Here is a 25,893-nt window from a genome sequence, read left to right as displayed (position 1 = left end):
ACCACATTTAAATATAAACATATAAAACAGAGTTATGTTTCTATTATTCCGGGAATTGGTTTTTTAATTTTAAAAGGAATTTTTAAAAGAACCTAATAATTTCATATTTATCTCTTACAGTGACAAATCCAGAATTTTTTAAGGGGAACGATATTTTAAAAACATAATTTACATACATTTATATTTATTTACATAATACTTACATTCTTAAGAAACATTACACTAATAAATATTAAATTGCTAATAAGAACTAAAGGTAATACATAATTCAAATTAAATTAATTCTTACTTTAGTAGAAAATCTAATCTTCTCTTTCCATTTTTTGCAAATATATGTATCAATATTTACATCAATATTCCTATAGATATTTATTCATGCTAAACCTGATAGTCCATCTTGACCCATTTTATTCCTCAAATAAGTCTTTAGACTTTTTATACTTGTGAAACTTCTCTCCGATGCAGCTACACTAACTGGTAATGTGTAATGAATAGATAATAAAGTACAAATAGTTGGATAAATATCCTCGTCAAGATTGTTAAATGTTTCTTACCAAGTTGTGGATGATTAACAAGATTAGGATTGGATGGACTGTTTCAGTTGCAAAATTTCACAATTAACACATTGCATGCTGGGAATTACTAAAAATTAAATTATTACCAAACTTATTTTTTTTGAGCCATCATAACTTTTTAATTAGTTAACATTTTACCTTCAAATTTAAAATACAGTTTCATAATGATAGTTTTTCATATTCACAATGGTAAAATCAGTAAACGTCAAACTGTGGGTCGCGTACTAATAAAATAATAATGAAATACTTTTACTTGTATTTATACAACAAATATCAAACTCTGTGACTTAGACAATAATTTATTTATTTTTAACACTTTACGAACGATTGACGCGGCGATATTCGCACGACCGTTCAACTTTGATAATGCTGCCAGCGAAAAAAAATCGATACATCGTTACATGTTTTGATCCCAGTTTCTCAAATATCAATGACCTACTTCAGTAACTCTCGAGTCCGTAAGTAATAAAAAAGCAGGACGTTATTGGGGGCAGGTGGGAGTATTTTCCCACCTCTTTATTTTTTTTTAAAAAATTTGCTAACTATCCTTACCGATATTACCACGGACCTTATATAAGAGAATATTGGCCAAATTTTGGGCAATAGGTGGGCGCAAAAACAATTACTGCGATGGCGCCGACATGATTTTATTGCTTTTGCTGTGGATTTTTGACTTCTGAGAAAGGATAATTATTTTTTGCGCTCTCCTATTGGTCAAAATTCGATTTAGATATGCTTAATTTGATTCTCATTTTTTGTACGTCGTAATATTGTTATGAAAAGTCTTAATATGAACGCTAATTTTTTTCGTGCGTCTGTAATTCATTATCTTTGCCTGTTGCTTTGCAAACTTTTCCAGATGCTTTGTTAGAAACTTTTCAATTTTAATATTTATGGTTTACTAACCCTGAGAAGTGTGACTTTGCAGCCAAAAAAACGCAGATGGAAACTGGTAATAATTTATTAATTAAATTTACATATTGCGACAAACTATGATGGGCGAGATTGTTATTCTCCGAGTGGTGGTGGAGAAGCTGGCGGAAGGATGATTTCAGTGGAAGATCCTCAGAGTCCTTGTAGGTGAGCCAGCGACGGTGTAGTGGAGGTTGGTCCCTTTACTGCAATCGTTTCTGGTGGAGTTCCTCCCTGGCCTGGTGATGGGGGTCTATGACTGTATGGTCCACGTCTACGGGCCGTATCTCTGCCCCTCTCCTCATTGAAGACCAGCTTTAAGTATCAAGTGTTACAAAGTTTGCTGATGCATCACAATCATGCAGCGATCATCCAGCCAATTGTTGCAGTCGTTTCTTAGAACAACGAATAATATATTATATACGCCTCTAGAAAGTGACATTAGTTTAATGGGAATTTGGCGACGGGATATGATTGGTAGCAATTAGACACAAATTGAGCCGCTGCAGTAGTATTTTATTGAGAATTAATAAAGTTTATATGGTTATTTATACAATGAATGCATGGAGCGCGGGCGCGCGTATGAACGCTCCGAAGATTGCTAGTTGAGAGAATCCGTTGTACTAGTGCTACCAAAGTGCCGCCAAGTTTTGGCCATAATCAACCTAAGTAAATACATATAAATAGGCCCCCTACAGGCATCTTTTCGAGGTTGAATTGTGACCTTACGATGTTCATTGTCTTCTGGTGATATATTGTTTCCAGTGACCGTTTCACAATAAAGAAATATTCTTTCAATGCATCAGAGAATAACTGTGTTATTTATGTAAGCCCTTTTTTCTAGGCGTAACGAGGGCTTTTGTATGGTCCCATTCTTTATTTTCTATTGTGTAATTTATCCATATTATTATGAATGATCACCCTTGGTCTCTATCATTAGGGCACGACATTTGCAGATCAAACCTATGTAAATATCTGAATATACGAGCCATTCATGATTTTTAAATGATTATAGTTGATATACCTTTTTTCTTTAATGTATCACTTTTGGTGAACAAAAAACGAATATTTTAATGTTGAAGGTGGCTGCCATGAATATTTGATGCTATATCTAGATCACCCCTTTTATTGATAAAATGACCGATGCCTCTAGAATCGTAGGAAGATAAAAATGCCGATGGCGACAGTGACGACGGTGATGTTGATGTTTCTTCAGACACAGGCGTTGTAGAATATGTGTTTGCGCTGATTTTCTTTCGAAGCTTTCGATCAAGTATTTACACACAGTATGATGGTGCAAACCCTTATAGTTTCCCGAAAGAGAGGGGGTTGGTTGCTGCATACTAAAAAACGTTCGAGCGCATCTGCGCGTACGACAGCGTGAGGAAAATTTTGTAATACGTGCGCTCGGACAAAAATAAATCTAAAACAAACATTATTTTTAAAATGGTGTCTGATTTTTACACGCTTTATATTTCTCAATCAATTAACAAATATCACGCAATAGAGAAATACATTTTTTATTATAAATAAATGAGGTTATTTATGAATAAGTAGCGTGAGATTAAGTAATGAAAATCTAATTAAAATTAATTGAAAAGCATTTTAAATTGAACCCTAGCGAAACTGGGTTACACAGGTTAACATAAATCTATTTTTTTCTTTCAAGCTCAAATTTGTAGGGTAAATTTGACATTTCAAGTAATTTTTTTATCTTAACCAACATATTAAAAAAATATTTGATTTAAATCTTCAAAAAGTAGAAGATACCACGTTTATTTATTATACAAAAATATATACACGTATACAAATTATATTAGTTTGTATTAATTAAACCAACATATACATTTTTTCAACAAGTACTTTAAAAATAACAAATTTTAATTATAAATTACTTAAAAAATAAAACATATACATATATGTATGTTATGCAAATTACTTTAAATAATTTAGAAATCAAAATATATACAACTAGATAAAAACACAATTTTTAATACTGTAAAGTTATGTGGGAGTAATTTTGATCGGAACATTTTAAAGATTAACTAATATAATCAATATTTTATTGCAATACTGTCCAAAAAACTGTTTTTATTCCATGCGACCGTGCTCCAGCGCAGCGGTTACTTGCGGGGTATGAAGCTTGATAATGATCATTCAGCATAACAGCGGTTTGGATTTAATAAAGTATATTTTATACTTTATAATTAGATCAATACTACCACGACGGTTATTTTATTTTATTTCCAATTTATTATTGCAATCAACTTTCAACATTAATATTAAAAATGATTTAATTGACAACTTATTTATAGTGTGAGTTTATCTTTTGCTGTAACAAATAAGATAATGCTTAATTTACCTGTGATTTCTTGAGCTAGCAAGATTGGAATATATTTTATTTAATCTTCAGAATATTCATAAAAATTACTAAGTCTCCACAATACACATTTTGCAAGCTATTAAACAGTATAATTTAAATTATAAATCTCAAAAATAAAAATCATACACACCTTCACTTCTTAACTTTACTTTTCGTTATAGTGTTCGCTTTTTTGGTCGCTCTCTTATTAGTTGTGGAGCGATCCACTGATGCGTTTTGAGCTGAGCTTATATTATTTTTACTTTTATTTTTTCTATTATTGGCTTGTGCGTTCTTTTTAATGTTCTTCTTCACTTTTGGTGAGTTTACGTCTTCATCGTTACTATCGCTTTTCCGCGATCGATTACCAGCTTTCATATTCTTCACAACGGTCTCCTTTTTGGAAGGCTTTTTATATTTCTTTATTATATCTTCATCCTCATCGGGATTATATTTGCCTTTGCCGGTGTCTCGGAAAAAAGTTTTATAAGTAGACATTGTCGTTCTGTGCGACGCCTCCGAAACAGCGGGTTGAAATATTGATCTTTTTCTATCGTAACTCTGTGTTTCGCTTTGTCTATTAAACTGAGTTTCAGTACTCCGTGTATTGACTCGTTCGTTGTGATTAATAAGGGCTCTTTCTTTAGGTATTTGCCTGTGATTACTTGGGTTTTCTTCTTCGTAATAGACTTCGTTTTCACTATTATTGATCCAGTTCTGATTTGTAGCGCCATTTTGCTGCAATTTTTTATAATACAATAGTACTCATTTTATATTTAAAAATTATAAACAAACACTTACGAAATCAAATCCACCAGATCCATGATTAAAATCAGATATGTAATATTCGTTGTTTTCGTTTTGGAACGTCGCTTTAAATGCACTAACAAGGTCGTCAACGAGGAATGGTTCCGATTGAATTTTTAACTTTTTCATGTCTTCCGAACACGAAACTCCTAAAACCGTATTTCATTTAGACGTTGTTCTAAAATGAACAATTACACAATAACTATTTGCTCTTACCGAGTCTAGTTATTGTTAAATCTTTGGGTAGACTCTCGGAGGCATGGTATTGCAACCGAAGAGAAACTTTCATCACGTCGTCTTCATTATCATTTTTAACGGCTATTTGCATAATGAGCTCCACTAACGATCCGTTCGTACTATACAAAATTTGCACGTTAGATGGCAAAACTTCCTGGAAATAAAAATTTAAGAATATAGAAAAAATTAAACACAATATCATGTTTACAAGAGAAAATTTTACTAAGAGAATTTGAAGAGTGACAACGAGCAAGCAGTGATTAAATTAATTACCGTATCAGAAACTTACCTCTATTAATTTAAAATCTTCGAGAAACAATGCTCATTGTCTTGTGCACTAATTAATATTTTTATATGTATCTTTTTGTAATCATTACGAGGCGACCACTATAGTTTCGCTTATAAAATGTCACCCGAGAGACACTTTCGGCAGCAAAATCCCAAAATTAGAAATACCGCTCGAATCTCTTTATAAATAAATAATCACCTTAAGATCGTTGATTTGCTTTATACGGTTGTGATGTGCCGTTAAAGCTTTGTGCATTGTTCTAAAGTAGTCTTTAGTCATTATCTCATGGTTTTCAGTGATTTCATCTAAGCAAAATCCAAACGGCAGATTATATGTGTCCAATTTCCACTGATCTGAATCTAAAAATAAGCAGTTAACAATTAATAAATCGACTTCCAAGATTTAATGCAGTTTCTTCAACTACAAAATTATATTATCAACGATAGATATGTTCCTATCAAGTCTTAGCGTACGTTTTCATGTAAATGTTGTCTACAGTAGAAACACAAACACAAACTTTTTCTATATGCGAACCAATATACAATTTCATTACTACCTAAGGAGTTACCTATTCATTATGTTATTAACTTTTTTGATGCAATATTATGAGTATTTTTTCTAGACGCGTGTCTCAAAGCTTATAAAATAAGGGTTTATAGTTTTTAGGTAGTAGTAATTGTGCAAAATTTTTAGATGTTCTGAAATGCCAATTTCACTAATGTTGTGTAGCCAAATCTTTGTGTTCTTGTAAGTTTCTAGATAGTCATTGCTTGAACCATCACAAACCTATAAATAAATAAAGTAAACTATAAAACAAATATGATATAGTACTTATTACTTAGCTGACGCTATGCTCAAAAACCACTAGTTGATACTCACCAATGCGTTAACCAAACCCAAACCTAACCATTATACCATTATAATATTAATTTAGGTTAGGTTTGGGTTTGAACAGCATATGAAAATTTCGCAACTGTCAAATTTGAGCGTGGCTATCGAATTTGACCAGAAAAATTAAAGTTCTAAACTCAACTCATACAGGAAAATAATCAGAAAAAGAAGTAGACGCAGCAATTTTAGAGCAGAATATCGATTCAACCCAATGGTGGTGGTTTTATGATGATGTTAAAAACGCTTTAAAGAGGTGTATAATATAAAAAATTTAAAATAATAAAAACAAAATGAGTAGAATTATATTTTATAAATATATTTTGATTATATTTGTTGAGTATATAAACAATAAAATTAGCTATATTAGCTAAATAAATTAATAAAATAAATAATATTTTATAATAAGAACGGCAACATCAAGAATTATTACTATTGAATTGTTCGCATTTTGACAAATTTCCAAGATGACCTTTTAGACAACACAGATCCAAAATCGTATGCTTAGACATTTTTGTGGTTGTGACTTGTACTGAATGATCTAATATACCTGAAGGTTTAGAAATGCGAACGGCGTACTGAGCGACGGATTCGCCGTTCAGACTGATATCGAACATTACAACGCAAGAATCCGGCGAGTATTCCTTTACGACGATTCCGACGAATCGCAAATACACTGCCAGCATATGGCTCATTTGTACCTTTTTGCTCTTGTGTTTAATCTGTAATCGTTAACTTGTAATATTATACTATTATACAAGTGTCAAAACAATTTAAACTCACGTTTCCAAGGAGGGCGGTTTCCTTGTTAATTATATCACTGCGAATTGATTTAAAAGTCGTCGGCTGTTTGAGTAGGCTCTTTTTCATTTCGAAGAGCATCAGTTCTCTCTGTTCCAACGTCGCTTTTAGTTTTTCGTTTATTTTCAACAACTCCAGCATTTCGAGATCGTCGTCTAAGAGATGTACAATAATAATTCATTCGTTATAAACCGTTAAACGTTACGAAAATAAACGCATTTGACATTTACCTGCAGAGCCGTTCGCCATCTTAGACATCCTGCTTGTTTGTTATTCGAATTTCTAACGAACATCTAACTCAATGTTGCCATAATAAAAAATAACTTTGACAGAAACACTTTAATTTATAGGTACCTACCGTCTTTTTCCGAAAATAAGACATCCTCCGAAAATAAGCCCTAGCGTGATTTTCAGGAGTTTTTGGAATATAAGCCCTCCCCCGAAAATAAGCCCTAGTTAAAATAATGTGAAAAAAAATTCGTTAAAAAATGCTGTTGATGTATTAAGTATGTTTAGCTGCCCTTATACCTACTCGTATTTCATAGAAATGTTTGAAACAAAATATTCCGAGAAATTCATTGTTTACCTCTACAGTTCATTTCAAGCAATGCACCAGCACATGTCAAAATTAATTCTAGGAATTTATCTTAAAAATACAACTAAGGCAGCAGTATGCATTGTGCGACAGTGCAGGTATAACACTTGTTCATTTCAGTCTTGTAAGTCTGATTATTTCCTCATACGTAATTTTATTTTTTATAAAGTGAATAATTTTTATCCTCAGTTAAAATGAGTACAAAACGAAAGAGCTATTCCGTCGAGTACAAAAAGGGAATCGTGGAAGACTCCAGGGGTGTAAATCTTGTAACCTTCTGTAAAGAGAAGATGCTGGATCTCCGTATGGTTCGCAAATGGCGTGCAGATTACGATAACCTGTGTCAACTGGTGGGCCAAGGAAATGAGAAAAAACGCAGAGTTGGATCAGGTCGGCAGCCGTTATTTTCTGAGTTGGAAGAATGCATCTGGGAATGGATTGCCGACAGGAGAGCAATGGCTTTGGTTGTGCGCAGGGCTGATATTCAAAAGTTTGCTCTTGAAACAGCAATTGAATTTAATATATCCACAGAAGAATTTAAAGCATCGTCACACTGGATGGACAACTTCCTTCAACGACATGAACTGTCTCTAAGGAGATCAACAACAATGTTTAAGCTGGAAGACAATGAAGTTGTTAAACGTGCACTTGCGTTTAAGCTTTTTGTTGATGGCATCGATTTTTCGAAATACCAACTCTCCAACATGCTTGCTATGGATGAGACCGCGGTATTCCTAGGCCAAGGAGTTCAAACGACGGTTCACCACAAGGCTTCCTCGTCAATTTACGTTCCTTCTACCGGTTACGATAGTGCACGTGTTACCTGTATTTTGGCGATTCGTCTAGATGGCAAGAAAGTATCGCCATTTTTAATCACTAAAGGTAAAAAAAAACAGATTAAACGCATTTCAGGAATTTATGTCATTGAAAGTGAAAAAGCATGGTGCACCCAAGCAGTTATAAGAAAGTGGGTTGATTTTATGCTGCCACCACTGTTGAGGGCTCAAAATAGAGGTTTACTAGTTTGGGATTCAGCCAGTACACACCGTGCTAAAGACATGAAAAACTTTCTTGCTGAGAGGAAGATCGATCAAATAATGATTCCGGCAGGAATGACTGCTTACCTCCAGACCCTTGACATTGCAATAAACAAGCCATTCAAGGATCATTTGCGGATGGAAATCAATGAATATATTGAAAACAGAATGGTGAGAAATCATCGAGGTAATTTTGTAAAACCAGGCTTACAAGAAGTTGTGAATTGGGTAAAAAATTCATGGGACAAAATTGTTTGTGTTTCCAATGCACTACGAACAGGCTACTTAGACAAAAAGTATTCATTTAACGATAGCTATATTGCAAGACATGAGAGATTCGGACCAATGATTCAACAGGAAATGAATTTGGAAGAAAATCAGAACAGACTTCAGAATTTGATCATTTATGACGATGTTCCAGAAGAAGATGACACGACTGTAATTGAATAAATTTAAATTTCTGTATTCTGTGTAAAATAAATAAATATTAAATAAAAATATATAAATATACTTTTATTTTTGCCCTCCCCCGAAAATAAGCCCTAGCGCGTATTTTGGACCAAAAAAGAAAGTAAGACAGTGTCTTATTTTCGGAAAAAGACGGTACAACTAAAGTGACAGATTTTTAAAATATCGAAGGAGAACATTAAAAATTAAAAAGACATATTGAAATCATTGATCTAAGAAGATAAAAAAGGCAAATTATTACAAGAGGTAAAAATAAAAAGGCCATCTTCGAATTTGCTTACGGAGGAGAAACTGCTACAGGTCAAAAAAAGGTCGTTTCGGAAATATTTGTCCAATAAGGACCAGGAAGGATAAATGAGAGCAATCCTTTAGTCACCTTACTACAATACTTTATCGCCTTATTTCACACTTAAACTATTTAAATTTTAAAACGTATTTATGTGACAAAACGTTGGTGGCCGCTTTCGTGGCCGTTAGAGCCAAAAGCAGGCTTTAAAAATTATTAAACTGGTTCTGATTTTTTGCAAATTTTTAGAATAATTTAGTTACTTGTTAAGAATAGTGGCACAACGCTCAGAAACTCTAACGTTTTACTTCAAAATACGTTTTAAAATTTAAAACTTAGTTTTTATTACCGTGCGCGTGTTTATTTTCCAATCATCGGTTGAAAGTTGCAATTAACCGTTTATCAATGTCGCTGTGTGTTATTCTGTGATATTTTGTGTATTTATAATCATATAAATATTACAAAGCAGAATTATATTTCAAGTATGTATTTGTTTCCAGGCAAAATTCAAACAGATAACCTTTAAAATATTTTTTTTCAACTTAAAATATTTTAAAATGCAGATAATTCAATAAAAATATCCTATCAATTGCAAAATTATTTTAAAATAATTTTGCAATTGAAAGTATAACTAAATAATTACATATATAAATACGTCCCTTGTATAAGTATGCAGGGGGCGTATATAATAAGCATTAAAACAAGTACAGCGTCTCTTTTTTATCGACGAGTTATAAATACACACATTTCAGCAGTTACAGCATTACGGCAATTGTTTGTTTACTTATTCAGGGACACCGGATCATTACATGACAAATCCAGACAAACTTAGTTCGAAATTAGTTTTAAAATATCATCTAAGTGATTTTTAGTTAGCTGGTCTGATTTGTAAATTGAAAAATGATTAGACAGTAGATTCACAGCATACAAACGATTTTATTATAATATCAATAAAAGATTATTTATTTTTCAGTGTTTATTTATCAGTTTTATAAACATAATTTTTTTTCAGTCGATACATTCAGTCTGGACATTTGATAAAAACAGAACTTTAATAAATGAAAACAGATACCAAACTATATTAATAATTCACATACAAGGTATATCTTTATTTTGTTTTTTTGTAATCTACCGTTGCAACATTCAAACGAAAAATTTTCAATGTTAATATATTTTGAGTCACTTTAAAATTTTAATTTTAATGTAGCATTTAAAGTTTAAATGCTATATTAAACAAAGTATCTAATTAATATTCAAATGCTTCGAAAGAGTTTTGTCTAACATCCGTTACATTAAAAGTATCAGGAATCAACGTGTAATTGAATATGCTTTGAAAGATATTTTTTAGTCTTGAATGCTTTTCCACATGCTCCACATTTGAAGTCTGTTGAATTACTATGGATAAACGAGTGTTGTAAAAAACAACCTTTAGTTTTAAATACCTTTCCACAAATATTACATTCAAAATCACAATCATTGTGAATATACATGTGCTTTGAAAGGGTATTTCTAGATTTGAACGACTTTTCACATTTTTCACATTTAAAGTCTCTTGAATCATTGTGGATCAACTTGTGTTTTAAAAGTCCACCTTTAGTTTTCAAAACTTTATCACAAATATCACATTTATTATCATCTCCGCTGTGGATATTCAAATGCTTTAAAAGAGAATCTTTTATTTTATATGCCTTTCCGCATTCGTTACATTCAAAGTCACAAGAATCACTGTGTACTTGCATATGTTTTGAAAGATATTTTTTATATTTAAATGCTTTTCCACATACTTCGCATTTAAAGTCTGTAGAATAACTATGGAGAGATGTGTGTTGTAAAAAGTAACCTTTAGTTTTGAACGTCATTCCGCAAATGTTACATTTAAAATCACAATCACTGTGAATATAGGCGTGCTTCAAAAGGGTATTTTTAGATTTGAACGACTTTCCACATTTCTTACATTTAAAGTCTCTCGAATCATTATGGGTAAACATATGTCGTAAAAGACTACTGTTTGTTTTAAAAACTTTTTCACAGATATTACATTTAAAATCATAATCACTGTGAATATACATATGTTTTGAAAGTGTATTTTTAGATTTGAATGACTTTTCACATTTTTCACACTCAAAATCTCTGGAATTATTACATTTAAAATCCCAATCGCTATGGACATTCATATGCTTTGAAAGGGAATTTTTTGATTTGTACGCTTTTCCACATTCATTACATTTAAAGTCAAAAGAATCGCTGTGTGATTGCATATGCTTTGAAAGATATCTTTTATTTTTGAATGCTTTTCCACATTCTCCGCAATTAAAATCTGTAGAATCGTTGTGGATAAGTAAATGTTGTAAAAGCCCACCTTTAGTTTTGAATATCTTTCCGCAAATATTACATTCAAAATCATAATCACTGTGAATATACATGTGCTTTGAAAGAGTATTTATAGAATTGAATGACTTTTCACATTTATCACATTTAAAGTTTTTTGATGCATTATGAATAAATGTATGTCGTAAAAGGCAAACTTTAGTTTTGAATGATTTTTTACAAACATTACATTTAAAATCACTATCATTGTGGATTTCTATATCTTCAATATCAATATCAAGTAATTTGCCACACGTACTATAAACATGGGAATTTTCTAACAAAACAGGATGCTGTGTATGAGCCCTACCTCGAATAATCTTCTGATCTTCTTTGTTTATATCTAATTTCTGAAAATGTTGTTTATTATTAGATAAAAATAATAAATTGTAATTTATTTAACAAATACTTGTGTCTTCAAAGTCTCGTTTGAGAATAGGCGTGATGAAACGGCAGTGTCATTAGTATTTTTTAACAGTTCATCCTTAACATCGTGGGTTTCTGAAAACATAGATTAATCAGTAATTAAGATATGATGTGATTTATAATTATATTCAAAGTATATTTCTAACCAATTTCAAGAAAGTCATCTGCTTCGTTTATATTATAATCTTTAATACTGTCCTTTTCAATTTTGATATGTTTGTACTATAAATGAAACTATATTTGTTAATTTTGGTTTTTACAAATTTATACAAATATTGTACTTACTTTCAATATACCTTACCTGTATTGAAGTAATACATGCAAACGTTTCATCCTTGTTTTCAATCCCAGGTTCTAGAGAAAAAAAAATCGGTAAATATACATTAGATATCAAGCATTTACAATTATTTTATAGAAACAAGAAGCATATAATTAAATGTATCAGAAATATTTTTATTATTTATCTATAATATTGAGCTAAAAAAGCTAATTATTTATACACTAAATAAATATAATCAAAACATACATATAAAATTAAACATAAACATAAAAAAAGACTAATATTAAAATTTATTTTTTAATGCACGAACATGTTTCTTTATTATTTAATTATTATATAAATTCACACCTCCATATAATATTCCCCTGGCCGTACTCGTTTTCTTACACCCATCTATCCATAAATTATCTCTATTTCTACCATTAAATCTATGTACATTTTTGTTTCTTAATAAATACTTTACTTTTAACACATTATTTTTTAGCTTAAATATAAATACTAAAACATTCATCTTAAATATTTCTTGAATATTGAACCGTTCCAATCTTTCAATCATATTTCTATAAATAGTAAATCTATTTTTATTTAAAACTACTACCATTGCCCTATTTTGTAATTTTTGCAACATCGTGCTATTTAATTTACTAAGCATATATAATATTGTTGCACACTAATTGAAGTGGGGAAATATAATGCTAATGTAGATTATTTTTTTGTATTTATACTTAACATATTTTTCATCCTAGATAATCTACCTATTTTACACTATGGAATTAGTAAGACGATCAATAGATGACTTATGCAGACTTAGAAAGCCATGTTGGAAGGCGACATTATATCTTATAAAACATAAGTGACGACTCAAAGAACGATACGTTCAACGGAAGGTTAATCGAAGCTGATCCATATATTTGAAAACAATAACAGTTTTGAAACTGAATTATTTAATAATATAGACAGGTAAGTGCTCAAAATATTAAAATTCATACCAGTTTTGATAAATACTGGAGATGACATAGCAGCGGTATGTCCTGTCAGTTCTTCGGAACTGTCACATTCAGTTCAAACAATCTTACAACATAAAACCTCACAACAGCTCAAGTCTTGCATGTGAAAAATATTAATTATCTGTTTTAGCGATTTTACAATAAATTAAATGTAAAACTCAATTGTGTTTGACACTTAATTGTAATTTAATTTAAAAAATTAATAGCTGTTGTGAGGTTTTAATAAAATATTAAGCAGATAGCTTTTTTGGTCGAAGCGTTACATTTTTGAACAGCACAATAAATACATATTAAAGTTAATACTATTTTTAAAGCCAATTCGGTACTTGTAAATTATATCGGCGCCACGCTCTGAAATCAATGGTTATGAAATCGAAATTAACCGTTTAGCAGTGTCGTCAAAAACACTAAATAATATACAACGACACTGATAAACAAATGCAATTTTTAACCGACGTTTGGGGAAATAAACACGGGCACGACGATAAAAAAACTCAGTTTTAAATTTTTAAAACATACTGTAGCAAAACGTTGTTGGCCACTCTCGCAGACATTAGAGCTAAAATCCAAAGAATATGCGGTTCGTAACAATCTGGTTTCTGAGCGTGGCGCCGATAAAATTAACAAGTACTGTAAATTCTAATGGAAAATTCCATACAGTCAGTCGTTTGAGGAGCATTGAACATTTTAATTACCGAAAAGAATAATATTTATTTTTTTATAAAACACTATAATATTAAAATATTATTTTTATAAACTATTTTTTTTATTAATAAAGATTTTCTTTTGTTTTTGTAAAAACAGGATCATGTGAGGCCTAGGTAACCGAAATTTGTTATTTTTGCTTGTCGCTTTTCCTTTCATTATGAATTCATTTATAGCAGCGTATAGAAATATTTGTCTGCAAAGCTAAATTGCGGGAGATAGGATATTTTAGTATCATATCGCTACACCATTAACTTAAGCAATACGTTAAAATGTTGTTGTTTTTATGCACATGCGTAAATAAAAAATATATTTAATTCATTTTAATAAGTATATTTTTACATATAGTTTTTTTAAATTTAGTTTTTAATTCAAAATAAAAAAGCAGTACTATTTTAATATCAAATAAGACTGTTTTCATCTATGAAATTAAGAAAATCTAAGAAGTTGGATTTATATGAGATGCTTCATTATGTATATATTTTAATTTGATAATTTTATTGCAAAATTATTACAAATGCTTTATTTAAAATTATTAAATCAGATTAGGCATTGACAAAAAAGTCACAAGAATCCGTATACAATGGACATCACGACGCATTGGGCAAAACTTGTCCATTCATGATGGTAATATTTTTAATAAAAAAATTAAATTAAAATAAAGAAGTAATACATATTTAGTTTATTATATCAGGAGAATGCAATCAAATTGGGTGTACTTCTCGTCCAATAAATATAGTCTGAAGCCTTGTTAGACAATCACTTACCCAGCAGTAAAGTACCACAACACTATACAGTACACTTCGTTGTGTATTTTAGGTGAGTAATTTGTATATAATGTGATTTATCAATCACTCATAGGTTAGAACGGAATGTTTTCACAGCTTTAATTTCTTACTAACGTCAAGTTTGCTTATCTTATTTTTTTGGTGTTCATACACTGAAACATCTATAGTCATATAGAAAAAAATATTTAACTACGGTTTTGTATTTTATTATAATTGATTCTGAGAACTATTCAATAGTCTTCATACAAACATATTAACTGTTGAACGAAAAATATTAAAATACATCATATGATCTTACATGTTATATTTTTTTTTATATGTATATATATATACAAAAATAGTAAATTAGATAATATTTGACTTAAGGTCAAATATAATCTAACTGATTTTGCGAGTTTAGACTGATGTTATAGACCAGTCTGTTCTTTGCGTTTACGGCAACACAACCAGGAACATCTTAAGTATAAGATGAAGAAGAAAACAGGCATTTGCAAGCAGTTTCTTCAGTACTTTCTGATATGCTTAGTATTCGAGCTAATCAAATCTGAAAGTGCAAATAAAATAACAGATTTTGGGTCATATGACATTGGAGAATTAATGAACGAGAAAGATTACAATGATAACACTAGAAGGAGCTTAGTCTTTGTGTTTGATACCACTCTTTCTATGGTGCCGGAATTGAAAGACGTGATTGAAGGTGCTACACTGCTTTTCGAGGCGATTCACTATAGGGAATACAATTCGATTGAGAATTTTATATTTGTTCCATTCAATGATCCAAGTAAAAGACACTATTTATTACAAAATAATATCAGTTAGTTGCAGTTTAATTAAAATAAATACGTTGCAGATCTTGGAAAAATATTAATAACTACAGACAGTGAACTATTTAGAAACACTTTAAGAGCAGTGAAATTACATAGCAATAGCTATGACTGTCAAGAATGTTCTCTTATTGGAATTAAAGCAGCTCTTGAAGCATGTTTACCATATTCTTATATATACGTGTTCTCCGACGCTTCTGCAAAAGATGTACATCTGATCGAACCGATTTTGGAACTAGTGCAAAGGAAGAGAAGTCGGGTAATCTATTTTTGAGAACAATACGTCTTTTATTGAGCTTATTTACTACATTTGTTTTAAGGTTGTATTTGTATTAACCGGTGATTGTGGTGATCGAGCTATCAAACGGGTTAATTACCAAGTCTATGAAAGAATAAGGTCCGTAAGTTCCGGGCAAATATTTAATCTTCAGAAAACTGAAGTTTTTCAGGTTAGTTCTTGCATTTATGTATATATTTTATTTTATATTACTATACATCAAACATTAAAGGTGCTAAAATACATAAGCGATAATATTGGCGAAAATGTTAATTTACTTACAAACCAATATCCAAAATCTAATCATAACGAGACTGTAAGTAAACTAAATACTTCTTTCTTATGTAATTTTATTATTTATTAATACACAAAGTATTTTTTTAATAGGTTGCCGTTGATAACACGTTGGATAAAATTACAGTTTCAGTAGCTGGTGGTAATTCATTAGTCTCTGTAGAGAATCCGAGTGGTGAAAAAGTTACCGATCCAGAGAAATTTGTGAAGATAGTAGATTTAACAGAAATTAAGGTTGATCACATTTTTATTAGTATTTAATTATATTTTTTTTTAATTTAAGTTTACACGTTCAAGGTTTTTAACATTATTGATCCTGAGCCTGGTAATTGGACTGTGATCATATCAAGCGATAAGGATCATTCTGTAAAAATAGCTGGAATATCCGAAATAGAATTTGATTTGGGATATTTCATTAATGATACTTCCAGTTACACAGAAACTAGCCAGCGGCCATTAAAAGGTATCAGATAATATAGATTCTTATTTTTAGAAGCAGCTCTAATTAATTTAATTATAGGTGTCCAAAATCGTTTACTTGTCAGAGTTAGAAATGACGAAGGTAAAGTTTCGCAGTTAGACAGTGTCGAATTATTCAATGACAAAAACCAAGTTTTAATTGAATTAACATTAAAAAAAGACCAAAATGTTGTTCATATTTATAAATCGGAACCGTTTCTTCCACCGAAAGAATATTTTTACACTTCTGTTAGTAGACTTGAACAAAATTATAAGAGAAATTACGATCGAATTAAAATTACAATTATTTTTAATTCATGTTTAGGTGAATGGGATGGATACGAGTGGGAACCGTATTAAAAGGGCTAGTTCCACTGCAGTAACTCCACAAAATCCAGGTTTTTATTTATTAATATGATCAGTTATATTCGTGTAATATTTCATATTCTTAATAATAATTACAGATAAACCCTACATCACAGTAAAACCAGAGGTAAATTTTTGTCACACAATACCTTAACTTATATGCGGAATGACTTTATTAATAATGCTTTATAAACATGGTTGAAATTTTTAATAAAATAATACCGCAAAATTCATGATTCTTTATGGTAAAAAGTGCAACATTGTTATACAGTGTAAAAATTAAAATAATGAATATGTTTTAGATACTCGTCTATCCTTATAAAAGTGTTACTCTTTGTTGTAAGTTCGAAAGTTTAATCCCAGTTTCAGCTTCCTGGTTTAAAGGTAATGAGCCACTGCAAATAAAACAAAATTTCGTGTAAGTAAAACTGTTTTTAGTAAATTTTTAGCATAATGACAGATTTTTGTTCTAAAACTATTTTATTCTCTAAAATTATAGATTCAGTAACGAGATTAAATACGTTTTAGATAATGTAACAGATGCAGCAATTTACACTTGCATAGCTGAAAATTCAGTCGGAGCGTCCTCAGGGGAAACAAAAGTCAAAATAACAGGTTAATTTTCTATGACTTATTTATTCTTTTTTCAAACATATCTGATATTCTCTATAAGCTAAAGTAGCTCTTTATTAGATGTTTTATACCTAACATGTACGACCTAGAGAGATTTAAGTTAATCATCACGATACTCATTAGTGTAAGGCAAACAGATGAACTCCTTTGAGTAGAGTTATCCTCCTTTGTCATAAGAAATCAGTTAACTGCTTTGCAGGCTTCGAGTCGTACACGTGGGAAAGATGTCCGGCTCATAGTTGCATTTTAATATACAGCGTTGTATTTTAATATACATTTTTGACGGCATCAGACTTTCGATACGACTCACTACAACTTCAAATCAATCGAGGATTGTCTTTCTTAAAAATGTTGTCACCCTTTGTGCTCATTTTGTCTTTCTTTGTCCTTCTCGAACAAAAATGTCCGAAGTGACTTTTTTTAGCTTCCGCGACATTTCTAAATGAACTAAAATTTTCGAGATGAACTTTTTTAGTATATAATTGTATAATATTTAATAAATCCGATCTCCCTGATACGATTTAAATAGAAAAATACAAAGGATCATGTTGGATTCGAACCCCTGGTTTTTCGAATGTAATTCACAGACTATACCACCGATCTATCGTGTTGGTATTCTGCATAGTTTTCCTTATTCTTCACTCAATCTAACTTTTTATTTCTCTGCATTAAAACTTACCTATTTAGTATTATCTTTAATGATTTTTAAATCCAAAATTAATTTTGTAAAATATTTATATCAAATATAAAAAGTTATCTTTATTCTGATAATCAATAAATTGTTTCATATCGAGTTTCCTTTCCTTTAAATAAATCACCTCGTCCCTAATAAGTTTTAAAAAATAATAAAATAATTTTTAATGTTAATTAACTGATCATTTACAGATATCTCTACAAAAATCAAAGATAGCAATAAACCGATTAAACAAGTCCATTTTTATATGGACGATTTTAATAATGGTATGTTTACTTTTACCGTGGGAACTAAAAAATTTACGGCATTAATGAATTCCAAGCAATACCGTGCTCATTCGAAAGAAAACAAATATAAAGCGATGAAGACCAATGAAACTATATAATTAAGATAAATTATGTACGTCATATCAATAAATAATATTCTAAAAACAGCTCTGATTTCATTATCGAACTTTATGCCTTTCCATGCAATGGAACATAAAATTTTGTTATTACATTTATTGTACACAGTTTTTATGAATTAACTATGTAGTTTTGTTTATACAAATGAATGATTATCATAATGACAGATATTAGAAGCATCTTTAATAAATGGAATTTCATACATCGTCAATTTATATTAGTCATAGTAAGTAAACAACAAAAGAGAATCCTTTCTCCTCCCTGCGATGAATTGATCTTATACGTAACATGACACTCAGAGAAGTCAGTACAAGTAAGCAGTATGAGATCAAATTTTAGTCAGTCACGTTCGGAATCAGAACTTGAAAGACACGGACACAGAGATAGTAAGACTGGACGCACATTGACGCGCAGTTGACAGAGGCAGGGCAAGACAGTACTACGCCGGACGTGTCCTGCCCACACTTGTGAATCTGAACAGAAACTTCGCGACACGCGTGACTCATGGCACTTTTCAGTTTGCTTTTATTTTATTGTTTTTTTCTACTATAAGAAAAAATATTAGAATTATTTTTTTCAGTATTTTAGCTCCTTTGTTAACAATTTTTCACAACAAAAATATGTTCTAATTTTTTTTATGGACCCAAGTTGGATCCTTGCGGTACTTCAGTAAGTCATATATTGTTTTGAAAATGAGATTTCATACTTGACGAACTAATTTCTTTTTTTAAAAATCTGTGTATATAACGTACATTTGTAAACTGAAGTTCAGTGATCTCGAAACAAAGTTATCAAAAAACATAAGGTTAGTGAGTGGATCGATATTGATGGAAACATATAAACACATGCAATGAATACAAATGTATTTTTGACGTTTTGATGTTTAGTGAATGGTGCACGAGGCACGCGCCGGCTGTGTGAGTCCGCCATGAGAATATGCCTACGTCAAGTCAGTGTTGTCAGTGAGGAAGATCTCAAATTTGCACCCTTTCAGAATAATGTAGTCTGGGATAAAGTCCGGTCCTGAAGAAAAAATGAACTTCAGTTTTCTAAGTCCATAGTCTAAAGTTTTGATTGATACCAAAGATGACCACGAACGCTGTGTATTATCGTAATTATAAGTAAAATTCGGATGAGACCTAGCGTCATTTACAAATATTTAGCAAAACTGTGTAAAAAATGAAGTAAATAAAATTCCGGTTGTTGTGTTAACAAAATTAAAGCTGATTTGGTTCAGACTATTTATTAGATGAAGAAGAAATTGATTTAATAAGCAATTTGCTATCACAAGTATTGCAATTTTAAAGGTAAGATACAAATTTGTTTGGTATTACACCTTATAAGTAATTTAAATAATTGATAAATTATTTTTTGCATTTTAAATTATATGATCAATTTTTTTTAAATAAATTGAACAAAATTTGGTAGATATATATTATATATGAATGATTATAAAAATATTAGTAAATATACCACTGGCAACCCTGACTGTACTTGCTGCCAACTTGACCGCTCCTCTTCCCCGTCCGCAGCCATGGCGACGTCCATATCCAAGAAGCGCAAGGTTTGTACGATTAAAAAACTATGTATCCCGTGAAAGAATGTGACGAAAAGACACATAAAACATCGACGAATACTTGTGGAGGGCATGAGCAACATTTGAAGGGCGCTGCCCTTCGGATGGCACCGATTCAACGCCGGCTGCTGACATGCACCGTATCGACATGTATGGTTTTCTTCAAAAACTCATCGGATGTGCCTTTGAAATACGCCACGGAATCATTTCCTGGCGTTTTATTGCTCGTTTATCTCATTACTTATCAAATTTGATTTAATATGGACATTGAAAGTTTCCTAACCTAAAACGCTCATCTGTCATTCGCGAAGTTCGGTCTACTGTACAATGGTTATAGTGTGCGTTTGAGATATTAATGATTGCCGTTTGCAGTTCGTAGGAGACGGGGTGTTCAACGCCGAACTCAATGAGTTCCTCACCAGGGAGTTGGCCGAGGATGGCTACTCCGGCGTGGAGGTGCGCGTCACTCCCAACCGCACCGAGATCATCATCATGGCCACCAGGACGCAAAACGTCCTCGGTGAAAAGGGACGTCGCATCCGCGAACTGACCTCCGTCGTGCAGAAGCGATTCAACTTCCAGGAGGGGTCGATCGAACTGTACGCCGAGAAGGTGCCCACTCGTGGTCTCTGCGCCATCGCTCAAGCCGAGTCGTTAAGATACAAACTCGTTGGAGGTATATATTATTTTTTAATTACTATTTGCTGGTTATCTCGAATGTTTATAAATTATCAAATTTAACAGTTGCGAATTGTTCATTTGCTGTTGAAACCCAAACCTAACCTAGAAGAATATAATTGTTAATTTGTTTAGATTAGGTTTGAACAGCTTGGGAAACGCAGTGGAGTTTTGAGCATTGCGCTGTGCTAATTAATAAGTACCAAATTAATTTTATGTTTGAATGTGACGCAAGTTAGGCTTTTCTTTCTTTATATTAAAAAATCATCAGTTGAAAATGATGTCATCTGAATGGAAATCTCGTTCGAATCATTATATCTACATGACAGAAAATAATTTTTGTTTTGAAGACGGTTTACTTTCGGCTGCAGTCGAGTAAGTACGCCAGCATTGTTTTAAAGCTCTGTTCACTTACTGTTCAAGCAAGAGATTAAAGAGAAGTACTTGCTTTGTATTTTGTTGTTTTTATTTGTCAAGGGATTAAAACCGGAAGAAGCTACTGAGAACATGTGTGAGAATTACGGATATATTTTGCAGTTTCATAAATGCCAACGCTGGTTTAAACAATTCAAAAAAACAGTGATCGGAATCCAAAAGATATACCAAAATTAAGTAGATCACAAAAATTGGTGACGACGGTAACTCACTCGGAAGAATCAGATTTGCGTAAAACCATCAAGGAATTATCAAAAGAGATTGGCTGTCTCTAGTCTACAGTAAAAGATCATTTGAAAAGGCTCAGCAAAAAACATAGCCAAGGAGTTTGAGTTCCATATTATTATTACCATAAGCCTTAGATAAACATATGACAATTTGTTGTTCACTGCTAAGCAGGTATAAAATAGATCCTTAACACATTGCGGTCTGTTCACGTGTTAACAAAATTTTGCAGTCAGTCTGTTTATTTTTTTCCAGAATTACAAATAATTTAACTTAAACTTGTAAAAATATCGTACGAACGTAAAGAAGACTTAAGCTTTTATCGAGAGTTGGTAATAAATATGTATTTATAATTATTTTGATAAAAGTTAAACTTTGTCAAAACATTTAAAATTCTGCGAAAATAGCAGACTGTAATGTGTTAATAGCAACACATTGGTTTTCTCCAGACCAAACGCCAGATTCAGCACCTCAACCATCTTTGACCTTAAAAAAGGTTTTTTTGTACGTATGTACGAGTCAGGCGGGCGTGGTAAGATATATCCTCCCTATGTCTCACTTATCAAAGTAACAGGCATCCAAATAGCAGGTCCACAATTTACCGTGTTATTGGGGGGTCTACTGTACTCAATTGGAGAGATTAAAGGCGTAATTATTAAAAAAAAATATCAGTCCTATAGAGAATAAATAGTTTCTACCTCATCCATCATACTCTTCTGACAAAGCAGAGACAGCTGATCTCTTCTGATAATTCTTTAACCCTTTGCACTCGTAATCGTTTTCGTACTAGGTATGTCGTCAGCTCGGGAAAAATGAAAAATGTTAAATTATTTTTTTAAATTAAAATTATATATGTAGAGCATAAATATAAATAAACTAATACCAAAAACGAAGAAATCAGAACAAATACTTACATTTCTCTAAATTACATTTTAATTTTTTTTGGTTCCATCAAGTACCATTGGTTGACAATCCATAACAATAAATAAACACAATAGGGCGACCACCCATTTTAAAATATTTATGGGACCAAAAAATGTTTTAACCATAAATATACACAAATAACAAAGACATGCCGCTCAGTTTTAGATAAACGTATCTACCTGCGAACGAATAAAGCTTACATCGCTTGTTCAAGGTATATCTAGGTTTATATAAACTGATGTTAGGTATTATTTAAAAACTAAAATACGTCCCATCGAAGGTAAAATGAAACGTTGCAGTTAATGTCATATTATTTTATATATTTCTTAATTAAAAATAAACAAAACTTTACCTTTTCAGTAGCTTTATGGTACATATTTGTTTGTGATTTTATATATTCGAGCTAATAATGGTTAAATAGCATTAAAGCAAAAAAAGTGATGCACAAAAAAGGGCACTATGTTTAATAATATGTGGGATGTTGATTTATTATAAATTAAGGAAACAAATATGGAAAAATATTCTTTTTTTAATTTTTCGTAAATCCCCAAGTTCTATTAGTATACCAACTCATCAGTGTAAAATGATTGAAAATAATGAATAGGTTGTATACAGTTTGCGGGAACTTGGGGCCCAGGACATTTATCACTTGGTGTAAATATTGCTATTTTTAAGGTACATTGTCATTACTAGTTATTATTCTCCAATTTTCTGATGTGGTGCGATTTGTTTGAGGTATCGTTTCTTTTGCTATTATTTTAATTGCCTGTATTCCATCTTCGATTCAAGGCAACATGACTAATTTTGACATTACTTTCTTAACTATCATCATTGGAAGATGAAAAATCAAACATGAAATCCTCCCCATCACTTATCATTACAAAACATATCATTACAATCACTATATTCAGCGATAGCACTGTGTTTTTTTTACAATACAATTTAAAAAAATAATTTCACAATAAAAATTTAAAAAATGAAAAAATAAATAATTTCATAATAAAATTATTAATCACTATAGTCTTACTTAGACACAAATTATGTACACCCGAGACTGTCGAAAACCCAATTGGCAATAAAAACGTCACCGACGCGTGTCTACCGAAGGACGATCGCCAACCATTACCTTCAGAGAAATCTACGGCACATCTGCATTTAAATTCAGTCAAAAAAAACCCGACTTATCGCACTAAATGAGCTCTCCCCGGCTTGATTCAAGTAAATATGATATTTTTTTGATAAGAAATTCTTCTTAAAAGTTGTCTACAACACTGCAAAAACGCCATTCAAAACATGCACAGGAAATACCCAAAAATCGACGTTATATTTCATTAATTGAAATGGTGCGCCTGACGCACCCTACGAGTAATATAGAGCCAAGCGATGGTGCATCTCACGCACCTTACGAGCGGAAAGGGTTAATGGTTTTACACAAATCTGAATCTACCAGTGAGTAACACGTTGTCATCGATTTTTGTGATTGCTTAATTTTGGTATATCTTTTATATTTCTATCACCATTTTTAAATTGTTTAAACCAATGTTGGCAAAATATCTCCATAATTTTCATAAATGCTCTCAGTAGCTTCTTCAGGTTTTAATCCCTTATCAAATAAAAACAACAAAATACATAATAGCAACTGCTTCTCCTCCGATCTCTGGCCTCAACGTTTTTACCATGGGTGAAAATGAAGTGAAAACAGTGAGAGCAAACAATGCTGACATACTTACTGGACCGCAGCCGATTATCATTTATTCCGGTCTATGGAACATTTTTTTTTCAGTTTAATAGATGATGTCTCTAAGCATCTAGATTCCTTCGTTTTTTTAAATCAAAACCACAATAATTTTACAAAAAATATCGTAAATAGCGATGGAAATTATCTTTTGGAATAAATATTGTATATTTTCTGTGAATATTTTTTTCTCATTAAAAAAAATGACATTTCTTTTCTCTTCGCCTAATATATCTACACAGAAATTCATAAAAATATTAAATCAAAGAAATATATTTTTGTAATTAAAAACAATTAAGAATCACAGAAAAATGAAGTGTTTATTTGCCTTATTTATCTCAATGAGCGTGTTTTGTAAATGTCACATTTTAGCAGTGATTTCTGCATAATATATGAGAAATCAAAGATGATGTGATAGATTAAAATCTTGATGATTTGGAAGACTATTTTTATTTCGTGAGTAGTCTTCCAGTGTAATTTTGAAACATTAATTATCATAATAATATAGATTTTAAATAACTAGATGTGATTTTTATTCATACTTTGATTTTCTTTATAGGTTTGGCTGTGCGCCGTGCTTGCTACGGTGTGCTGCGTTTCATCATGGAATCCGGCGCTCTCGGATGCGAAGTCGTCGTATCCGGAAAGCTCAGAGGTCAGCGAGCCAAGAGCATGAAGTTCGTCGACGGTGTTATGATCCACTCGGGTGACCCCTGCTTGGAGTATGTCGACACAGCCACTCGCCACGTACTATTGAGACAGGGCGTGCTCGGTATCAAGGTACATAATCTCACTCGTCGATCCACTTAACACAGTGATTTAATTATTTATAAATTTATATCAAATAAAATGGTGGAAAATCAAAAATCTGATTTCGTACTTGAATATTGAACTTTTCCGTATTCGAAACGAAGACGATGACATTTGAGTCGATTACTATTAATGATTTTTTGTGCTGATTTTTTTATTTTTGTATTTTAGGTAAAAATCATGTTGCAACACGATCCCCTTGGCAAGAACGGACCCAAGAGGCCGCTTCCAAAGAACGTCACAGTACCAGAACCGAAGGCGGAAATTCTTCCAGCTTTCCCATCGAGCGATATCAAGGATCAGCCCAGCAGTATGCCACCACCGGTCCCTGTTAACAGCAGCGATAGGATCATGTAATCTAATTATTTTCTAATAAAAAAGAACTAAAGTGACATAGAGCTTTGTTTTATCACTGTGATCCTTGGTCCTTTAAAATTATTCCTGTTTTGAAATGAAAAATGCAGTACAAGGAGGGAAGAAGTCGAAGATCGAATCATATGTGCATATACTCAAGTTATTATTTGTGTATCAGTGAGGAAGAAATCGTTGTGATGGAGAAGAATGATTTTGGACCGTGAAAAGGTCATTGCCATGAAAAAATAATCTGGAACATTGTAAGATGCTGAGGACAGTTCGTTGAGAGTTCAGAAAATGGAGGTTATTTCCGTGGCAGTCGAAATTAAAAGGACATGAGTAATAACAACTCATGAGGTGTGTTTGAACTAAGGA

General features: G+C 31.6%; 3 protein-coding genes and 1 long non-coding RNA gene across 9 annotated transcripts; 2 read left to right on the top strand and 2 right to left on the bottom strand.

Moving 5' to 3' along the window:
• Nucleotides 1-1,982: 1,982 nt before the first annotated feature.
• Nucleotides 1,983-7,213, bottom strand: LOC148231305 (uncharacterized). Of its 3 annotated transcripts, none has more exons than XM_088195173.1 (8): nt 7,102-7,213; nt 6,854-7,026; nt 6,621-6,792; nt 5,381-5,541; nt 4,873-5,047; nt 4,651-4,805; nt 4,001-4,587; nt 1,983-2,910 (listed from the first exon to the last, which is right to left on the bottom strand). In XM_088195173.1, exons 1-7 carry the CDS (start codon nt 7,127-7,129, stop codon nt 4,003-4,005), a joined length of 1,449 nt encoding a protein of 482 aa, XP_088051299.1. In that variant the 5' UTR covers nt 7,130-7,213; the 3' UTR covers nt 1,983-2,910; nt 4,001-4,002. The 3 variants fall into 3 exon arrangements, with proteins under 3 accessions (XP_088051299.1, XP_088051296.1, XP_088051298.1); XM_088195172.1 differs by lacking the exon at nt 1,983-2,910 and adding an exon at nt 3,690-3,819 and having other exon boundaries at nt 7,102-7,212; XM_088195170.1 differs by lacking the exon at nt 1,983-2,910 and having other exon boundaries at nt 3,226-4,587; nt 7,102-7,212.
• A 3,005-nt stretch (nt 7,214-10,218) lies between these two features.
• On the bottom strand, nt 10,219-13,389 carry LOC148231304 (uncharacterized). Of its 4 annotated transcripts, none has more exons than XR_015811037.1 (5): nt 13,320-13,389; nt 12,336-12,404; nt 12,197-12,272; nt 12,034-12,125; nt 10,219-11,974 (listed from the first exon to the last, which is right to left on the bottom strand). It is a non-coding gene; the product is annotated as an uncharacterized LOC148231304 (long non-coding RNA). The 4 variants fall into 4 exon arrangements; XR_015811038.1 differs by having other exon boundaries at nt 12,347-12,404; XR_015811036.1 differs by having other exon boundaries at nt 12,197-12,284; nt 12,352-12,404.
• Nucleotides 13,390-15,246: 1,857 nt separating this feature from the next.
• LOC148231303 (hemicentin-1-like) lies at nt 15,247-18,987 on the top strand. Its single transcript, XM_088194860.1, has 12 exons — nt 15,247-15,611; nt 15,681-15,913; nt 15,975-16,103; nt 16,164-16,247; nt 16,319-16,459; nt 16,523-16,688; nt 16,746-16,933; nt 17,010-17,082; nt 17,149-17,177; nt 17,353-17,468; nt 17,550-17,665; nt 18,569-18,987. Exons 1-12 carry the CDS (start codon nt 15,299-15,301, stop codon nt 18,760-18,762), a joined length of 1,782 nt encoding a protein of 593 aa, XP_088050986.1. The 5' UTR covers nt 15,247-15,298; the 3' UTR covers nt 18,763-18,987.
• Nucleotides 18,988-20,295: 1,308 nt separating this feature from the next.
• Nucleotides 20,296-25,556, top strand: RpS3 (ribosomal protein S3). Its single transcript, XM_088194861.1, has 4 exons — nt 20,296-20,345; nt 20,730-21,033; nt 24,914-25,134; nt 25,336-25,556. Exons 1-4 carry the CDS (start codon nt 20,316-20,318, stop codon nt 25,519-25,521), a joined length of 741 nt encoding a protein of 246 aa, XP_088050987.1. The 5' UTR covers nt 20,296-20,315; the 3' UTR covers nt 25,522-25,556.
• The last annotated feature ends 337 nt before the right edge of the window (nt 25,557-25,893 follow it).

Source organism: Plectrocnemia conspersa, unplaced genomic scaffold (genome assembly GCF_051122295.1).
Source record: "Plectrocnemia conspersa isolate PC_06_02 unplaced genomic scaffold, ASM5112229v1 ptg000010l, whole genome shotgun sequence".
NCBI classification, from domain to species: domain Eukaryota; kingdom Metazoa; phylum Arthropoda; class Insecta; order Trichoptera; family Polycentropodidae; genus Plectrocnemia; species Plectrocnemia conspersa.
This window is presented reverse-complemented; position numbering and strand designations above follow the sequence as displayed.